The sequence below is a fragment of the Prinia subflava genome, chromosome 8 (assembly GCF_021018805.1).
Source record: "Prinia subflava isolate CZ2003 ecotype Zambia chromosome 8, Cam_Psub_1.2, whole genome shotgun sequence".
Taxonomy (NCBI): domain Eukaryota; kingdom Metazoa; phylum Chordata; class Aves; order Passeriformes; family Cisticolidae; genus Prinia; species Prinia subflava.
The window spans coordinates 31,035,946-31,055,668 of NC_086254.1; the positions used below are offsets into that span (position 1 = coordinate 31,035,946).

General features: G+C 45.8%; 1 protein-coding gene across 1 annotated transcript; it reads left to right on the forward strand.

Annotated features, from left to right (window-relative positions):
* The first annotated feature begins 3,201 nt into the window (after positions 1-3,201).
* Positions 3,202-17,177, forward strand: YWHAB (tyrosine 3-monooxygenase/tryptophan 5-monooxygenase activation protein beta). Its single transcript, XM_063404610.1, has 6 exons — positions 3,202-3,358; positions 10,817-11,117; positions 12,115-12,238; positions 13,207-13,370; positions 14,721-14,816; positions 15,275-17,177. The coding sequence occupies exons 2-6, from the start codon at positions 10,824-10,826 to the stop codon at positions 15,329-15,331; spliced, it is 735 nt and encodes a 244-aa protein (XP_063260680.1). The 5' UTR covers positions 3,202-3,358; positions 10,817-10,823; the 3' UTR covers positions 15,332-17,177.
* Positions 17,178-19,723: the final 2,546 nt, after the last annotated feature.

Below are 19,723 nucleotides of genomic sequence, written 5' to 3' on the forward strand. Positions count from 1 at the left end.
TACCCCACAACCAGCATTGACAAATGATGGAATTCTTAATATACTGATGAGACTTCTGGTGGACATCCCAGCTGTCAGCTCCAGCAGCTCCTGCAGGTTACTTGTGTCAGCTGCCATAAACCACCACAGCAGTTCCATTTGGGATCCATCACCTAATCCACCATTTAGTGATCTGTGAGATCCAGCTCTAGAACAATTGAAACATCCAGGCTGTACACTCTCATACCCAGAGCAGACGATTGGGAAAATGAGTACCAGAACAATCAAGAAATAAAATATACTTAACAGGTGGTGATTACATTCTGTGAGTGTCTTTCCTACAGCATGGAAGTGAAACACCCTCGTTTTTCATTCAGAGTCAGGCTGCAGGGAGACATCAACTGCAGCGATCATGCAGTGCCATCAACTGTTTGCTTCTGGTACCCACTGCAGCCGAGACCTACTGCTTTCAACACAAATGACAAAAAAAACACCCACAAAAATTGAGCGACTCATCAGGATGGCATTTCTGAGCAAAGGTTTATGCACTTATTTGAGTACAAATCTCGGGTTTTTCCTGTACAGAAGCCGCACACCTGAGGGCAGGTACGGGAGCAGAGGCTGAAGCAGTTGGAGCTCTTGTGCCATCTGCTGGGAACAGCTTCTTTGGACACTGCTGCTCGCACGGCGAGCAGAGCCAGCCCTCCCTGTCTGGCAACTGACAGCTTTGTCAGAGAGCTTGTTCCACTTCTTTTACCTGCTATTGATGTTAAGTACTTAATGAGAGAGAAGTGTTTTGGAGTGAAATCCTCTCTCTATAGCGAAGCAGCTGCAAAAGACAGAACAAGCCGTCCCCGCAGAGCTGCCTTTGAAAGGCGAAGCCTGTGGTGTATCCAGGGGAGGGCTCGGGTCTCACAGTCCTTGTGCAGAACCGCTCCTCCGGCGAAGGGACTCACCTCGGCCACGAGCTGTCTCCTCTTTCAGAGCAAATCCCGTGGTTTTGTCTCCTGGATTTACTCTCTGTGAGGCTGCAGCTCAGTGTGAGCACTCAGTGCAGCCGCTCTGTGCTCCCCAGGGCAGTGACAGGGTTAACGCTGACGAGCTGCTAAAGCCAAATTCCATTTATACCTCACACTTGTCTACCTGAAATGAGACTCTTTGGGAAAACACACAGCAGGATGTGTTCTGCTGGAGAGCCAGGCAGGCTGGTCTCTCTCTTGTGCTTGCTTACTCACGGATCCAGCCTGTCCCTGAAGTAAAGGCTGTTCCTGCACAGAGTTTTGTATCTCCTGTGTCAAATCCTCTGATGTGCACTTCCTCCTCTGAAAGGTGACACACAGAACCACTCGGTGCTGGTGCAAGCTTTTTCAGAGCTGAGGTTTGGTGTTGATTCCAGCCTCCACCACCCCTGGAGGGACTGCAGGGTGCCCTGCTTATCTCTTGCACCCGAGCGGACACAGGACCGGGCAGGCCCCAGGGTAGGAAGAGCTCAGGGAGGAATGACCTGGATCATCAACACAGTTATGTCTCGGTGGCCTCTGGCCCTGCAGGGATCCAGCTGCAGGAGCTCTGTGAAAGCAGAGGGTGATACTTCACCTTTGCGACTACACAGAGTGGAATTGTCCTGCCTGGGTATTGTGGTGGAGATCTCATGGTCCAATATCGTTTGAGAAGGATTGTGAGCACTTCAGTGGTGATGATGAGAATTTGATGTGGAGAAATCGGAGGAGCTGTATGAAGAGAGCTCAGGGCGCCTCACTGGAAGTAAGAGGCACTGAGCTGTGACAACAAAGGCAGCAAGGAGAGAAGGGTGAGGGAGGCACAGTGGGAGTCTAAATGAACAGGTGTCGACAGCACACCTCTGCAAACTGAGTGTGATACACGGATATGCAGGCAAGGAGGGTAAGGAGTGTCAAAACCAAGTAATTCTGCCATGAATCAGCACCCCCAAGGCCTCAGCAAGAACACTGGGAATGGCCCAAACAGAAACTGAGAAGATAAGGATTATGGCGAAGATCAGGGGAAAAAACAAGTTTTGCCTAGAAAAGAAAAAAGAGAGTGATGACAGCAACTGATGGAGCTGAATGGGTGTTTGCAGCTTAAGATAACTTGTGGGTGCCAAGTAATTTTCCTTCTGACTTTCCAAAGTAATTAACCTTTGGACTGAGACTAAGCAGGAAATTAATGAAGTCCTTCCATCACCAAAAAGGAATCTGACAACGACTTTGATGGGCCCAGGACTGTATCTGAAAGTAGAAAAGAGAATTGGACTCCGGGATGCTGTAATTGGACTGAGCCCCAATAATAACACTTTGACAAGTGTTGCTGCCATAAATAATAGATCTGGGTGCACTGCAATTGAGTTGTGTGTCCTGTCACTTCTTATCCAAAAGGATTATATGGATTACAAAACTAAACTTCTTTTGCTTGGATTCCTTTCTGGAGACCAAGCTAGACTTTTCCTCATGCCCCAAAAATGTTCTCTTTTGCCATTTCCCTAGAAAATGTAGCCTATTGGTTGCATAAAACTTATCTAGTCAGTAAGGATCTTGATTTTTTAGTGAAAACATGCGATTGAAGTTGTAGGGGAGAGCTGCTACTAAAACAGCATTTAAAAGCGATTTTGCAATTCAAAGCATTTGAGAAATTTTGTTTCTGTAAGGGTGCACAGAATAACCCCACTGCCTGTTTTCCACGGATATGTCCCTTATATGTCCCTTTGGAATGGTCTGCTCAGGGGGTGGAGGAGTCACTGTCCCTGGAGGTGTTTAAGGGTGCAGCATTTAGTGTTGGCATGGAGGTGTTCAGTCACAGGTCGGACTCGATGACTTTAGAGGTCTTTTCCAACCTAACCAATTCTGTAATTCTGTGACTCCTGCTGTGAGGTCTAGCCAAAGAACACCAGTGCGAAACGGCAAGAAAATCAGAAACTCTTTCTTTTGTTGCCGGAGAAACTGCTGCACTTGCAGGCCGCAGCATCCCCTCCCCTGGACTCCCACCCCAGCGCTTCCTGCGGCACCAGGGCGCTCCGCGGAGACAAAGAGCGCTCAGCGCGGCGGGTGCCGAGGTGTGAGCGAGCCACGGGCCGTGTGTGGGGGCTGTCCCCGCTCGGGGTGTGCGCACAGGGCGGGCGGGCAGCGCCACACGCGGGCAGCGGGGCCGGGCCGGGCCGGGCCGGGCCGGGCCGGGCGGGATGAGCCCGGTTGCCATGGCGACCGTCCCGGCGGGGCGGCGCGCGGGGCGGTGGCGCCCCCTGGCGCCGGAAGGGGCGTGTCGCGCGGCGGAAGCGGGGCCGAGCGCCGCAGGGTGTGTGCGCGTGTCCGTGCGAGCGGCCGCCGCTCCCGTCGCCTCCGCCCGTGGGATCCGCGCGCGCCGCCAGGTGAGGGCCCGCGGCCGCCATCGCGGCGGGCATCGGCGCGGGGGACCCGCATCGCCACCCGCGGGGCGGCCCGCCCGGCCTGCCCCCGCCCGCCCGGCCCGCTCCGCTCCGCCCCGCGCGGGGAGCCGCAGGCCGCGGCGGGCGCGCCGTGGGGGGGTCCCCGCGGGAGGGTCCCCGGTTCTGCCGCCCCGGTGCTGCGTCCCCCGGCCCGGGTAACGGTGCGACCCTCGCTCGGGGGGCGCCGGCGGGCCCGGGCGGGCGGCGCCGCCCCTCGCCGAGCGCCCGGCGCTGCCCCGCCCCGGTGAGTCACTCGGTGCCCGGGGCGCGGCCGCGCTCACCTGGGCCCGCCCGGCGGGAAGGGCCGGGCCCGGGGCCCGCAGCCAGCCCCGCCACGCCGGGACCGGCACTGCCCACAGCCCCCCGCACCGCCGCGGGTGCGCCCCCCGCGGGAGCGCCGTGCCCAGCCCCGGAGAGCGCAGCTGCCGAGGCCGTGCCGGTGGCCGTGAGCCGGCCCACGTAGGGCCGGAGGTGGTCGTGGCCGTGTACGAGCGCTTCAGAAGGGGGCAAAATGCTTTTATTATTATTTTCCGATTTTGATCGTTCGTGTCCATTTGGGAATAGAGATGCGTTTAGGGAGGACTCCACAGGGAAAGAAGGTTGGTTCAAGCCAGTTCCAGCCTACAGAAAGGCTGGGCAGTAGCCCCGATCTACCGGCCGTGGGTTTTGTTTGAGGTATGTATGACCAGGTATTAATTGGGATGCTGAAATGACAGAGGCACACAATCACTGTATTGGCAAAAATGCATCTCACACAAAGATCACACTATAAATTGGTTGCTTTCAGATAGATTCCTTATTAATAATTAAAATATCTTTTCCAGTGATGGGAAACCAAAAAACCACATCATGCAGCACCATAAAAACCAAATTCCCATGGAAAAATATCAGAGACTTTTGTAATGTTTTGTATCTTCAGTGGCTGTAGGAATATTTGTATTTTCACCTGTTCACTATTGCAGGACACCACATATAATTATATATATTATATATAAATGAGCTTACTTCTATTTTAAAGCAATAATGAGATGTAATCTGGTCCAGAAAAGAAAACAAGAACACGAGTGCCTTTTTCTCCCTTCATATTAAAGGACTGCAAAAATATCCCCTGTATCATATTTTGTTTATTAAATTGGTACCAATAAAGTGATAGACTCGTTGCACAGATGGGCCTGGTGCGGTTTTCTCAACCTCATTATGTCAGTACCGCATGTTCTGATCTCTGCTATTTTGATGTTGAGTCTTTTTATTTTTTCCTGAGCAGGCCTGTGCCAGTATGCAGCTTTTTGTGATGCATGTGAATAAACTCGGATGAGGAGGAGCTCAGTAAATAATTATTTGGTTAATGAGGTAAAAGCTCCTGCTCTGATCCGTGTGGTATCCTAATACCAGGCATTACAGTAGTGTGGCTGTTGTATGGCCACACTTCTTGCCCCTCCCTGTAAAATAAATACTGTCAGTTTATTATTAACAAAAGTGTTTTACCTGTGATATGAGTAGATTAGTTTGGCGTGAACTTTATGCCTGGGGGAAGATTTTTTGGGTTAACTCACTCTTTCCACGTGGATTCTAGCAGAACACAATTCTGCTGGTTGGAACAAAAAGGTGTTGCCATGTGGGGATGATGTGCTGTGGAAATGGCAGCGTGTCCCCACCTTCAGCTGTCCTGAGCAAAGGGCCATGAGCAGGGAGCACAGCTCTGCTTTTCAGCCTGGCATTAGGAAGAACAAGGTGCTGTCACTGAATTGGAGGTGTCCGTACAATATCAGTGTTCCCACGTGCTGTTGGTAGTGGTCATAGGCATTTTGTAATTCTCTATGGAGACTGAAAACCATTGAATGTCATTGTATTCAATTTTACGAAGCAACAAGTAATGATGGCAGCAGATGGCCAGAGCAGGGTGAGGCATGGCTTTATAGAATGTTAATTTTATCTCAACATTTGCATAGAGATTTGAGCCGAAGGCCAGGGAAGATGCAGAGGAGGCTGAAGTTATGCACTGCACAAGGTCAGCAAGAATATCACAACTGTGAGGTCATTTTCCTTTTTCCCTCATTGTGTTTGCAGGATATTTTACTGAACTAGCTATACCCAAACTAATGACAGGAAGATTTTACTGTTCAGGTCTTACCAGAGCCATTCATTTTCTAATCAGTTACTTGACAATCCATGGTAGCCTTTGAGGGAACCAACTAGAGAAACACAACTAATAAAATCAAATGCCTAATACTGCAGTAAAGCAAGCAAGGTTCCTTGCACACGATTGAGAGAGTTACACTCCATTTCCTGTAAAAAATAGGTGTTGGAAGCAATGTCTAGTTGACAGGGAATGCCATCCCCGTCATGCAGATACTTGTGTCAGCATGTGTGTACCTGAACGGTGGAGAATGATTTTGTATTTCTTTTAGAAATAATGTCTCCAAAGCTCTTACTCTCTGTAGTTATCGAACTCTAATTTGAAATACCACTCACCTCACTCAAATGTTTAATATCGGAGTGAATTTACCTATCCAGAAATTAAGTAAGGTATGTTCACCTATTGTTGGAATATTGAACTGCAAATTCTGTACGAGTCTGCAGCTTTACCTGTTAGAATTTGAGTGGACTTACAGAGCTTGTGACTGGGAAGTATGATTGCCTCCCATCTCACCAAATCTGGTTCTGTATTCCTTTCTCAGAGTGAAATGTGCAAGTCTGTTAACCTGCAGCCCTGCTCAACTCATTAGGGACCAGTATGTCAAACCAATAATTACACTCCTTTCTCAGTTCTTTTCTACAAAGTAGAAATGTTTGTCTGATAGATTGTCATGCTTGCTGTAGAGAGAAAAACAGTGCACAAAAATCGATGACTTAATTAGCATCAGAGGAACAGGTCATCAAGAGCAGCACACTTCAAACCAGCATAAGCTTATTAGTATTGTCCTATCAGTTCGATATGTTATATAAGCCAGATTATTTTCAGTGCCAGTTTTCATTTGATTTCTACAGACTTCAAGCACAGTTAGTTCTGATCCGTTTTGGCTTTGTCCTAAAGAGCCCATAGGAATGGGAAATGGTAAAGGCTACAGAGCAGATGAGTAAGTGCTGAAGAGTAAGCTGTAGTTCTCAAAATCCTGCAGTCTTCTGAAGAACAGTAGCTGCATGTTTTACCCCTCAGCTGTTAATGGGATGTAAACCTCCAGTTCTGTATGTCCATCCACTCTTGAAAGAGCCATGGGTGTACTGACTCCAGGTGCTGTTCCCAGGCTGGAACACCATCCCCTTCACACTGCAGTTTCCACTGAAAGATGCAGGCAGCTACAAACTAATGAGTTCTGCAGGTTCTGACCTTTACCTTGGATGCTTTGATATGTTTCAGTCTTGTCCACACAGGTGTAAAGCTCTTCTGAAGTGGGAATAAGCACTTGTAACTTACAGTGCTTGCATACATGCTCTTCTGCATTTGTAAGAGATTTGAAAGAGCTGCAGGCTGTATGGGAGATAAAGGGGAAAAATAGTGAAAAAATGGCATTTTCAGTGTGGGACTTCAGGTGATAGAAATTTCTAGCAGCTGGTGCTGTTGGCTGTGGCTGCTGGGCAGTGGTTGGCATTCCTTACTGTAATAGTGTCTGGCCACTTCTTTTTGGAGGGCTACTAAGTTGTGTTGGACAGATTCTTAAGAAGACAGTGTCTTAAGAATTTGAACTGTGTTAATGCATCTAATATCAGAATCTTGTGCTTAGAACAGACAACTTTCAGGACTCCTCCATGGCTGTGATCTGCACGTCTCTGCTCCTTTTTCCATCTTCCCTCTTTTCCCTTTGCCACCATGGCATGGCTTTATCAGTGCTAGAATAGATCATTCCTGGCAGCCTCCTGTTCATCACCTCTTGTGTGTTTTGCTCCTAGCTGCAGGTAACCTTTGGTAGATGGCTTCTGTGTGTGGCCTAGGTGTATTTATAGCTCTAGGCTTTGCTTGTTTCAGATTGTGGCACACTGGTCCATTGTTAGAGTGTGGCTTTCATCTCCTCTCTGGGAGGGACCAGTTATAACTGATAGTTGCTTCTTTGCCTTTTCAAACATCACTCCTTTCCTTGTATCTTTTTTCCTTCTGGCAAACACTTCCCTCTTTTGGAGCTCAAGCCAGCATAGCTCTGCAAAGCTCTCTCCAAGCTTCTAACAAGGTAAGCAATGGAGAACCAAATGAGGATTTTAAGTGTTCCTTTATGCAGCACCCTTGGGAGGAAATAATGGTAGGCTTACTGTCATTGGCAGATATTTTGGTGTGGGCAATAATTTTCTTGCTTCATTTAAGTTCTGTTAAATCCATGTTAACAATACTTATGTTTCATAGCAAACCTAACAGTACAGATATTAAGACAAACTAACTAAACTTAAGCCCCTGTACACTAAATTCTTGTGTCAAAACTAAGCCAGGGAAGCTCTCAGGAGCACCATCTTTAGTGATGAGTTTGAGTTGCATATATGCATAAATGACTTTAATGTGCATAAATTAGTTACATTGCTGAGGAAAGTTGCTTGATTCTAGAAGAAGCAACATTCTAATCTTTGTGCTGGTATTTTCCTTGTATAATTGACATGTTAAACTGGTTTCTGGATCTCTTTTAACAGTTAGGTCTTTGTGCCCCCATGTTTTCCTTCATGTGCAGTTCCCTTTATGGTTTCCTTCATGTGTCCTTATATGAACCCATTGACTGCTGTGAACTGTCTTGCATCTAAATATAAATATGTCAGTGAGCTTGATAAAACAAACTGCACCCTTTCAAAACTAAATTCTGTATTGTTTGTAAACGGAATTCTGCACAGATGACTTGTCTACAGATTAGAGCACTATTGGCAAAGTGCAGATCAAAGATAAAACTAACTGACCTTTCAATGGCAAAATGTGAACTCAATTGGAGCTACTTGTCTGTGCACTTCAATTAGCAGGCTGCTTCCACATAACAAGCACATTCCATGAGAAGAAGAGGAGAAGATAAGATGTTTGCAGTAGCAATACTTGCAGAAGCTGTGCAGACAATGAAGAAACTAAAAGTGCTCTGAAACTGTTCAGTTTCAATGTCCTGTTGTTCAGAGTTGGCTCTTGTAATGTAAAAAGCATTCTTCAGGTGTACTTTGCTCATGTTCAGATTTTAGTGAGTGGGTAGAGAAATACCACTCACAAATTACTTCCTGCCTTAAGCACATGGTCTGCAATTAGTGCTGAGTTAAGGGAATGGTTTACAAGGTTTGATAGACTCAACAGGGAAGAATGGGATGGGTTGTCTCAAGGGGAAATGATCCGATGATTTCCTTGGACTTGTTCTGCAGTGGTGTTATGACAACCTTCAAAGCAGGGAGAAACAGTGCACATCACAAATCCCACTTAACCTTTTCCATCATCAGGAACTATCTGTTTGATAAGCTTGTGGAAACCAGTGATAATATCCCCAGGCTAAAAGCTTACTGGGGAAGAGAGAACCAAATGAATCATGTCTTACCACAAGTTGTCACACTGCTGCCCACAGTCACCCTGTCTCGTTGAGAGCTTTGATCTGAAGTCCGTGTGGCACCTTCCAGTTGGTCCCTGAATCCACTGGTTTAAGTACAGCACTTGAAATGGAGCTTAACCACAGCCCAACTTGACTTACCAGTCTGCAGAAGATCCCTTTCCATAAGGCTGGTTTTAGTTTTCCATGTCCTTACTCTGAGTGTCTTTCAAAGATGGGTGCATTAGGATCTACAAAGGATCAAAGACAAGCAGGAGAGAGTGTGACTTGCAGATACAGAGCAGGTACATTTGATTGCTGGGTTTACTTCAGGGACTCCTGTGTGAAATAACTATGTTTGACTTGATATCCTGAGTGATTTTTTTTTTTTTTTTTTGCTAAAATGGAATATCTTCAGCTGGAGGGACAGAACGTGCTCATCTCAAAATAATTTTGTAGTTAGGACTCGTCCTCAGCAGTGTGAGCAGTGTATGAAGCTGCTCATAGACACAATGGGAATTTGGGTCTGCATCTCATTGTCCTGGTTGAGGATTTAGTACAGGGGGCTGGTTTTCCTCTATAATAATATGGTAGGTGATCCTTGGAGAAAATACAAGCTGAGCAGTATGTGCAAAATGTTCTCCATCAGAAGCCTGTCAGACTGGAATCTTCAAAGGTGAGAGCCGGGGAAAAGGCTGCAGCAATCACTTTCAGCATGTTGGTTCTTTCTAATAGGACTGTAGGTGCTTCTATAAGAAGTCTGTGAAATACAAATGCAAACTTGTTCTTGTTTAGTCATTATTGTTTTTTAGAAGTTGTTTTTAGGCTGTTCAGTCTCAGCCTGACAATTTACCTAGACAGTGAGAGCCCTGATTAGGAGTAGGAGAGGGTAATTATTACTCAGTACTGATGAGAGTAACAGTTCTGGATGTGTCCAAAAGTGAGCCTGCATACCTGGAGAAATCTTACAGAATAGTTTGGGTTGTCTGTAAGTTTGTAAAGTATTGAGGTCCATTTTAATGTAGGCAAAGAGACTTATTTACTTTCTCCTGTGAGCCTGGCCCTGGGTGGTTTATTCATTCTCCTTGGCATAAACTCTTCAGTGACCCTGTGGCCATGTGATGTATTTTCCCAGCTTTGGTTGCTAAACTGCATTATCAAAAATGATAAACAAGTTGTTTCCACATAAGTAATTTGTTTTGTAGCACTGATTATTGTGTGGGCCACATCCCATTCAGATTTTATGAATGTCAGTGTTATTTAAAAGGTCTTGAAAACCTGAGACTGCAGCCACCCTAGCTGTGTAGAGTTGTCCATTATGTGTATGTTGATGCATATGTAAAAAAACCCACATTATTTTCTGGCAGAACATTATAAATGTACTTTCCGTAGTTGCCAACAACTACAGCTTTCCTGGGTATGGTTTATGTAAACCCACAGAAACACCTCCTCTAACTTACCAAAAATCTTCAGTGTCAGAAGGAGCTGTCCAGTGCTTCAGTGCTCCTAAGCAGTTGCTCTTGTACTGCAGGGGAGTGAAACAAAGAACTAGAACAAACAAACCTGGAAAAGCCCCAGCAACCTGGTGGTTTCTTGGTTAACATCTCCCCAGTTCAGCTGTGGCTGGTAAAGGAAAGAGGAGGGATTCACAGGGCTGTGCTGTGCTTAATGCCAATATGACTTTTGCTGCATTTTGAAGAACAATGCTTTCATATCTTCAGGACTGTCGATAATCATTTACACATGGAAATGCTACATATATGGCAAAAGGTCAAATACATTTTTTAAAAGAAACCCTTTGTATTACTTTATTACAGTTGATAGATTTCCCTCTTCTTACTGACTCTAAGATCTGTTTCACCCTTCAGCATGAACTTCCCCAGTGCAGACCATCAAGACATTTTTCTCTCTTTTTATTCCTCGCTAATTGCAGGACAGCCATGGATAAAAGTGAGTTGGTACAGAAAGCCAAACTGGCTGAGCAGGCCGAGCGTTACGATGACATGGCTGCAGCTATGAAGGCTGTCACTGAGCAGGGACATGAACTGTCCAATGAAGAAAGGAATCTCCTCTCCGTGGCCTACAAGAACGTGGTCGGTGCCCGCCGCTCGTCCTGGCGTGTGATTTCCAGCATCGAACAGAAAACAGAGAGAAACGAGAAGAAACAGCAGATGGGAAAAGAATATCGTGAGAAAATCGAGGCTGAATTGCAGGATATCTGCAATGATGTTCTGGTAATAATCCAACAGCAAAAATAACAGTAGTTAGTACTGCAGTATTTTTCAGAGAGGCTTAAGGAATTTTAGTAGTGCTGTAGACACTGCAGCACCTTAGCAGGGGAATAATTTTGCATAGCTACTTACTTGGGTCCAATTCTAGCTCCTAAGTCATTTAACTTGCTTCTTAGGGAATTTGTTATAAAAGAGTACAGTTTTTTATAGCAGCAAAAAGCAAACAAGGCCATGTTGAAGACCCCTGGTTGCTGGCTGGAGGGGGTTCACCATGAAAACAAATTTAGATCTGGGGCACTGACATGAGTCTTGCTAAAACGCCTGTTGTTTATATTCTTTAATTAATGAATGCTGATGTCCTGAGTCTAGTTTAGTACTTTTTTTTTAGAGAGAAGGTGTGTAGTTCTTCTTTCAGACTGATTTTGCTCTTTCTTTCACTCGGAAAAGAGGCATTCCTTTTATTGTTGCTCCATTTCCTTAAGATCAGTCAGGAGCAGATGCTGTCAGTGCAGTCCATCTTTGCATCTCTGAGTGCACATGTGCTGCCTGTGCCACTGTCAAACTTTGCAGCTGAAGTTGGAGATAGAATCAGTTTCTTGTGGACAATTTCACGGCTCTGCATGGAATTCAAATTTGTGGCAGCAAAAGTGACCAGATACACTGATTTCCAGCTGCTGCTTTTCGTTAGTTTGGTCATGGATGTGGGTTTGCATCAGCAGGCTTAAGCCCTGCTAGCCTTCAGATCCTGCAGGAGGGAATCGTGGATGGAATCAATAGAGCAAGTTTGCAGCTCTCCATAGATTAGGCTACAGGTAGTTTATCTTTTTTTTCCCAGAGTTTAGACAGCAGTAGGCAAAGTGATTAACGTGAGTCTGCCTAAGTCGTGACAGCAGTCATTGTTACTGTTTGAACAGGTCATGCTCGCCATTGTAACAAAGCCTCTGTTGCAGACATTATTTTTCTGACTCAGAAAACATAACTTTTTAAAAATCTTTTTCAGGAACTCCTGGATAAATACCTTATTGTCAATGCCACGCAGCCAGAAAGCAAGGTCTTCTATTTGAAAATGAAAGGTGATTACTACAGATACCTCTCAGAGGTGGCATCTGGAGACAATAAGCAAAGTAAGTAGGAGTGAAATCTCTCTGTGGACCAAACAGAATCAAGTATAAAAACCACTTGTATTCTTTTCCCCAACATCAAGTATTTATTTCTTTTCACTACTGCTCTGTAGTTATGAAGATAGGTGCAGTGCAAGTCACTTTTGGAGAAAGACTTCACTGAAATTAATAGAAATGATTGACAGATTTTCATCATTGCAGTCAAACTCTGCTTGCAGCCCCTGAGCACAGCAGCTAGTTTTCAAGCATATGGGGCAGTGTAAAATCATTTTCCTGGAGAATGTAGGTTTCTTTCTCATGGAAAATGCTTAGTTTGTTTGATCTTATGTTTAAACTATGAATTCAGCTCAAGTCTTCCCTGTTTGCAAACTCTCTGGATACAAATATAGGCTATTGGGTTCCTGGGTTCTAAAGTAATAACTTCTGAAATGGGAAAGCAGTGCTGAACTGTCTGAATTCCTGTGAGTGTCTGATATAGTCCCTGTCTTGCAAACTGAACGTGATGTCAATATGGAGTTTATTGTTACTCATTAGCCAGGAAGGGACTGTTGGCTTTGCCCTGAAACCCTAACCTGAAATACAAAGTTCATGACCTAACTGCAGCAGTTTAGTTACCTCTTCTTCCCCATATGGTTTTGTCTGGATTTAGTATTGATAACTATGACTTCTTCAGCTGGGCTAGAAATGAATGTTTAAAACCAGAACACTTAAGTACAGTTTGTGTCCATTCAGATCGGTTGGAATTCATTGAATAAATTTTATTTTAAGTTTCTATTAAAAAATCTATTTCAGCGTTAATTGTTCAGCAAGTGGAAGGCTTTTGCATGTAAAAACATTGAAAGAAATGTCTGTGCATAGGTAATTGTATGAATTTCTGGTAGCATGGTAGTCTATGCTGAGAATATAATTGCTTTCCCCATGAAGAGGAGAGATGTACTGTGTATTTATGTGCTTGTAATTGCTTCTTGCAGCAACGGTAGCAAACTCCCAGCAAGCTTATCAGGAGGCATTTGAAATTAGCAAGAAAGAGATGCAGCCAACACACCCCATTCGACTTGGTTTGGCTCTAAATTTCTCTGTCTTCTACTATGAGATCCTAAATTCTCCTGAAAAAGCCTGTAATCTGGCAAAGACGGTAAGCAGACTCTTCATATCACCAATTTTTGTGGAGGCTGAGGAGGTAATTACATGGTTACAGTAACACTTTGCAGATGATTATGCTTTTTCATATCAAATTCTTTTAAAATGCTGTCATAAAACATTTGAGATTGTAGTATATTTTCAGGTAAGTTGGTTTGCTGGACTAGCTTAGCTTTGGGTAAGGCTAATTTGCTGCTGCAGCTGTTCCAGTGACAGGGAAGACAAATTGCCTCTGTTTAATGTCCACCTAATTCTTGTAGAATGTGTTTGTGTCAAAATTGAAAACACTTGAATTAATTTAGCACTTCTAAAGTGAAATATTTATTTAAATTGGAGCACTTAGCCAGTACATGAAGTGTTGTTTGTGTGCCCATCTTTGTAGTCCTAAATGTCCTTGTTATCCATATGCATGTGTCCCTCTCTCCAGAGACCAAAAAGAGCTTTTGTGATGGGTTGTGGCAAACAAATAGCCAGTCATTTTTTCCTTAGTCTTCTCCCTAAAATAGGATTAGTCTTGTAAATGGAGCTTTTTGTGTCTGTGGAAATTGTCTAGTAGTAACTTGAATAACATGGCATTAGGTGAATCTCTGTGTTCTTAATATGCACTTCAGTAAGACTTTGTAACAAGAAGTGATGTTGTGCTGTAAAATGCTGCTGCTGTTCTTGCTTTTTTTTAGTTAAAATGCTTACATCTGTTTCAAACCTGAATGAAGAAATGGCACTTATGGCTCTCAGACTCACAGTATTGATTTTCACGTGTAACAGATGGATGGGAAGAATGGCTTTGTTAATCTCTAGTGGAACATACCTGATTTCCTCTGCTGTTTTGAAAAGAAATTGAAAACCTTCCTGCCCACCGTCGAAAAATCTTGTGTTCCATTTTCTTGTCTACTTACTCATGTACTATATATATATATACACACATATATATATATATATACACTCATTCAAGTAATGGTACCTTTGTCTTTCACTGCTTGTTTAGACCAGTGAGACCTTCCTTTTAATGAGTGTCTTTTTTTTAGTGTTGTCTTAAACCTGAGTTCCAGCTATGTGAACCATTTTTCTGCATGACACATAGAATGCTCTTGACTTTCCAGTACTTGGTATTGGCATTTAGTAAAGTTTTCCTGGGCTTTTATCTGGACACCACTGAAGACTTCTGTTTTCCCCTGCCTGTCTGGGATCTGGTGCTCACTTTGTTTTACATTTCTTCTTGTGGTGGAAAAGAAAAATACCAGAAGCCCTTTTTACAGAATTTGGATAGTAATGTGGCAGATTTGTAAGCTGTGTATAAGCAGAAGTGTGAAAGCAGAGTGTGAAAGGGCCGTGTTTCTGTTTTTAGGCGTTTGATGAAGCGATAGCAGAGCTGGACACGCTGAATGAAGAGTCTTACAAAGACAGCACCCTGATCATGCAGCTGCTTAGGGACAACCTCACTGTGAGTACCATGGGGCAAACCACTGCACTCTAGGCTGCTGCACTCTGAAGTGGGACTCAGCATCTGAAAGCTGATGCGGTTCTGTGCCATTAAAAGCTTTTTCTGAGGCGTTAACTGCATGTGTTAACTGCGATGCTTTTTGTAACCAGACCAGTTAGACTTGTTCAAACTAGGAATCATTTGTTAACTGCTGTAACAAACTCAGATTCCTATTGTAACACAGAGTGGGGTTTGTTCTCAACAGTTTTATGTGGAACTTCTCAGCTTGTGCTAGCTTCTTGCTTATCTTTTATTCATGTTCTAGTTTACTATTCTTCAGCTTTACTATTAAGTTCAGTTCTGCATTGCTCTTAGCTGAGAGAATTGCACAGCTACTACTAATCACGCTGTCTTCCCTTTCCTGACAATTGTAATTAACCGTGCTTCCAGCATAAACACGTGTTTGTATTTCCTTACAGCTATGGACGTCGGAAAACCAGGGAGATGAAGGGGATGCTGGGGAGGGAGAGAACTAATGGCTGTCACGCTTCACTATATGTTCAATGTCACCCTGTATCCTACACATAATCCCTTTGTGCGACAAGCAAAAAGAATAGTACATTGACTTTCACAACCTCAACGTAGCAAAAACTGTCTGTGGGGTAAAACCGGTTGGTTGGTGTTTTGTGTACCTAGAGCGGAGGTCGGTTATTCCAATGGCATTCCGAACTTTCCTATTCTGAACATTTACAGTTCCGATTACCGTGTTTATATTTTTAACTGAACACTGTGATAATAATAATAATAAAGGGTTTTGTGATTGCAATTGACTTTACAAAACTCTTATTGGTAGAAAAGTAGACATCAATTATGTAACTCTGGCGAGCTTAATTTGGCACCAAAATAGTCGAAGTACAATTCTGTTGTAAAGTTGTACAGAAAGTTATAGAGATTCTATTGTTACACTGGGGCATGGAAGGAGAACAATCCAATGTATGGCATTCCAGTTAGGGACACTGCTATGAGGTAGTTGAACAGGCACACTCTGTAGACATTTGTAACCGAGTCTGAGGCACCGCTTTCAGTCAAAAGCTCACTTTGTCAATCCTGTCTTTCGGGGGATGGGGTTTGTTTTGGGGAGGAGGGAAACGGGGGAGTTAGCAGCTTGATTTCCAAACTCTTTACACTGGCAGATAACTGGGATTTGACTTCTCAAAGTGCTTTCATGCTCATATCACATGCATGACTAAGCCCCTTCCCACAGCAATAACTTTTACCTAGTTACAACTTAGATATTCTTTAGCAGTAAAAACTCTTGGTTCGCTGCCATGGACTTGCAATAGGAGAAGATTCAATTTTTTGAATGGCCTTATTAGTTTGGATGATACCATGAAGTAATCTGCCACTTTTGCATTACTTTACTCTTAGGTGAATCCAAATTTCCATGGTATCCCCATTCTCAATTTATCCTGGAAACTTAAGTAATCCACTAAGCCATCTTTAAGTTCACTTTATAGAAATTTTTCTCCCACTGGACTCTGTTCATCCTTGACCCTTTCACCTGTTTGAACTCCATTAAAGCAGTTTTGGACTCCCACATACACATCATCCTTTCTTTGGTTCCTGGTGATGTCAGGATGGTGGATGAGGCCTGCACCTCACCAAGGACAGGTTTCTTCCTTGGGTGTTTGAGAGCTGCCAGTGCTGTTGCATTCTTCAGCTCTTGTCTGCCATTCTTTGGCAGTACCAGGAAACTGGCTCAAGTACTGGCTCAAATATTCAGGATTTCCCATCTCGTACTGGAATGCAGACCTACACATCTGTCATGCTTGTAATATTTGAGCTCCAAACATCCTCACCTTGTCATGTTTCAAACATGTCCCATTAAACAAAACCTAGTGAGAGTTGCGTGAATAATGCAGTGGAAAAGATTAGGAATAGTCACCTATCAGTCCCGTGGTATCATCCCCTGCCTTCACATTCCACTTAGGTATAGGATCCATCTGTTTGTCCATCTGTCTGCTGAAGAGAATTTCATGCACTGATTTTAAAACTCCCCTCTACTAGCTGAACAAATTGTGCAGTTAATACTTGGCGCTTGATAAATGCAGTAGTGAATGTGGAACCGAGCCTGTCTGTATATCTGGTAGCTCTTTTCGCTTTGTTTTTACTGACCAGTATTCTGCCTAAAGTTTGCTTCTGTGACGGTTCTATTGCCTAGCACACACGTGGTTGTGAGAATAGTATAGCAAAAAGAAAAACCTGGTTATTGATGTAATAGATTTGTGTATGTCTTTTAAACAGTTCTAGTTTCACCTTACACAAAATAATCAGGAAAGTGTAAAAGACTTCAAAAGTGAACAATAAAAAAAAATTTTATCATTTGGTTGTCTGTTGTCTTTGCTGTAGTTGTGCCAAAACCTGTGGTAGTAAAATCACCACTTTTACTCAGTTTTCAGTTCGTGGATTGTGTGAGTTGATTCACGGTTTACAAATAACTGAGTTACTCATTCCTTTGCTGAGAGACTTTCCCACACACCCTCCCAGATTGGTAGGAGAAAACACTGTTTCTCTTCTTTTTTGTTGAGGGCATACTTGTAATATATTGTCATTGTAGGGCTTAAATGCAACCCTAAATAACCATTTAACTTGCCATGAGTCATTGCATATTATAGGGTTGAACACAACGTAAATGAGAAAAGTCTGTTGGTTAGAACCTTGGGAATCTCTTAAATACCCACTGTGAGCACAGGGCTGGCCTCACCTCTGCACACCCAGCTCTGCTTGTCTCACACTGCTGTGCTAAAGGAACACTGAAAGTGCAGAACAGTGGAGGTGCACTGGGCATCAGAGCATTTGAAGGGAGGGATGGCAGTAACCAGGCAGCCCAAAAGCTTCAAGGAAGCTTAGTCCTGCTCCCAGGGCAGGGCAACACACGAGTGTGCACGAGTGTGCCAAGTGGAAAATGCCACTTGGCTGCTCTTGAGTGACCAATGAAGGCATTAGGAAAAAACCTTGACCTCTGCTCTGCCCTGTGCCGTGACTGTACATGGTGGTCCCTCCATGTCTGTAATTATTGCTACTTTGTCACTTTCTTCAGCCTTTATGGACATACCTGCATGTATGCACATACCATACATCTTAAATTATTTTATAGTGTGCAGTCTGACTCATGCTGATGACATTGTCAGCTCTGAGACAAAAAATCCCCGTGTCTGCTAGCTGCTCCTGTTCAGAGACCACCTCCTGTCGCAGTCCTTTCACATAACATCTCTCATCCTTGCTGTGTCTTTCGGGGAAATCGTGAGCTGAGGAGGCTGGTCTGCAGCAGTGGTGAATCGAAGGGGGTCTCAATTTTTTATTTAATTCTGTCTTTCTGGGAAGGGGCACTCCAGCTGGCCCAGCTGCAGCAGGAGTCCAGGTGCACTCTACATGTTTGACTCATTTAACTTGCTGCTGCAGCTTCTCATTCTTGGCACTGATGCTCATGTGACCTTTGGGTGAGGCATCTTAATGTGGGAAACCACCAGAAGGCTTTTGTGAGGATGAGGGTTCTCCTGATTGCCCTGCAGCTGACCCTTCCGAGGGTGCAGGGTGGGGTGGGGCCGGATGCTGGGGGATGCTCTGGGATTGCCCTGCCTGCGGCTCGAGGTTCCTGTGTGCTGTCACCCAGCGTTTCAGCAGCACAAACACCTCCAGGACAGCTAGGGTGCGATCAGTGGATGAAAGCGAGCCCCCAGCAGTCCTGGGCCATACAGACAAGAGGTGATGATGGCAGAGGCCGCATTCCCTGGGTCTCTGTAGGGTCCTGCGGGAGATTGCTGTGGAGTTTGGCAGTGCGTGAGCAGGCGGTGATGAGGGATTTGTAACCGGGCTGCGTACGGCTCCTGCCTGTACTCCTTAACTTCAGGGAATTACGTACCAGAAGATGCATGTGATTTCCTAAAAGCGCGTGGGTGGGACACGCTGTCAGTGTTCCAGGGCGACACGGAGCGCGATTCCCCTGCCCTTCGTTTGGGAAGGCACGGGCTGCGCAGGAGCTGCGGTTCGCGGAGACGCGGAGATGAGGAGATGCGGAGATGAGGAGATGCGTCTGCTGAACCCCGGAGCCGCTCAGCTGCGCGGGGGCCGCCGCTGCCCGGCCGGACCCGCCCTGCCCTGTCCGCGGGGTGTCCGCTCCGCCCGGGGCGGGGCAGGGCCGCACCTGGCCGGGGTGGGGCGGGGGCGGGGGTCCCACCTGGCCGGGGTGGGGCGGGGGTCCCGCCCGCCCCCGGGGCTCCCGCGGAAGAGGCGGGCGCTGCCGGCAGGGGCAGTGCTGGAGCAGCGCTGCCGCGGCGAGCGCTCGGTGTGAGTGCGGGGCCGGCTCCCAGACCCCGGCTCCGGCTGCCGGGGCTGTTTCTGCGGGGCGGGGGTGGCCGGGGGTCCCCCAGGGTCCCCGGGCAGGGTGAGCAGCGCCCCTCTGCAGCCCCGTCCCGTGTCCGCCGGTGTGCGCTGTCCTTGGCTCCCCGGCGGGGCTGTGCCGCCCCTGCCCGGCCGCTGCCCCTCGCCGCTCCGGCCGCCTCCTCCCCGTTCCAGCTCCCTTCCCTCCCTGCCCCGCTGGCTGTGAAGGGGCTCTGGGGCTGCTCTGTTCCCCTGTGCTTGTTTTGGGGCTCTGTGGGCGGTGCGAGGAGCGGGGCTGTGTCACGGAGCCGGTGCGCGGCTCTGCCGTGGGCTGCCCGCCGTGGGGACCTGCCTGTGGCCGGGGGACTGCTCGATGCACTTATCCTATATATGCGTGTTTATTTGGGGTATCTATAGGTATCTAAACAAGTGCCTCAGGACTTTTGAGCTTTCAGGTAAGAGCCCCAAGGATGGATTTATAAGTTTTTGGGGCAGCACCTGCATTTCTGTGTTCCTAGACAGTACCCCGGGGGTATCAGGCAAGAACT

Coding starts and splice junctions, on each gene's coding strand:
- YWHAB (XM_063404610.1), top strand. CDS start 10,824: ATGGATAAAAGTGAGTTGGTACAGAAAGCCAAACTGGCTGAGCAGGCC. Junction 11,118..12,114: donor ATATCTGCAATGATGTTCTG/GTAATAATCCAA, acceptor AATCTTTTTCAG/GAACTCCTGGATAAATACCT. Junction 12,239..13,206: donor ATCTGGAGACAATAAGCAAA/GTAAGTAGGAGT, acceptor TGCTTCTTGCAG/CAACGGTAGCAAACTCCCAG.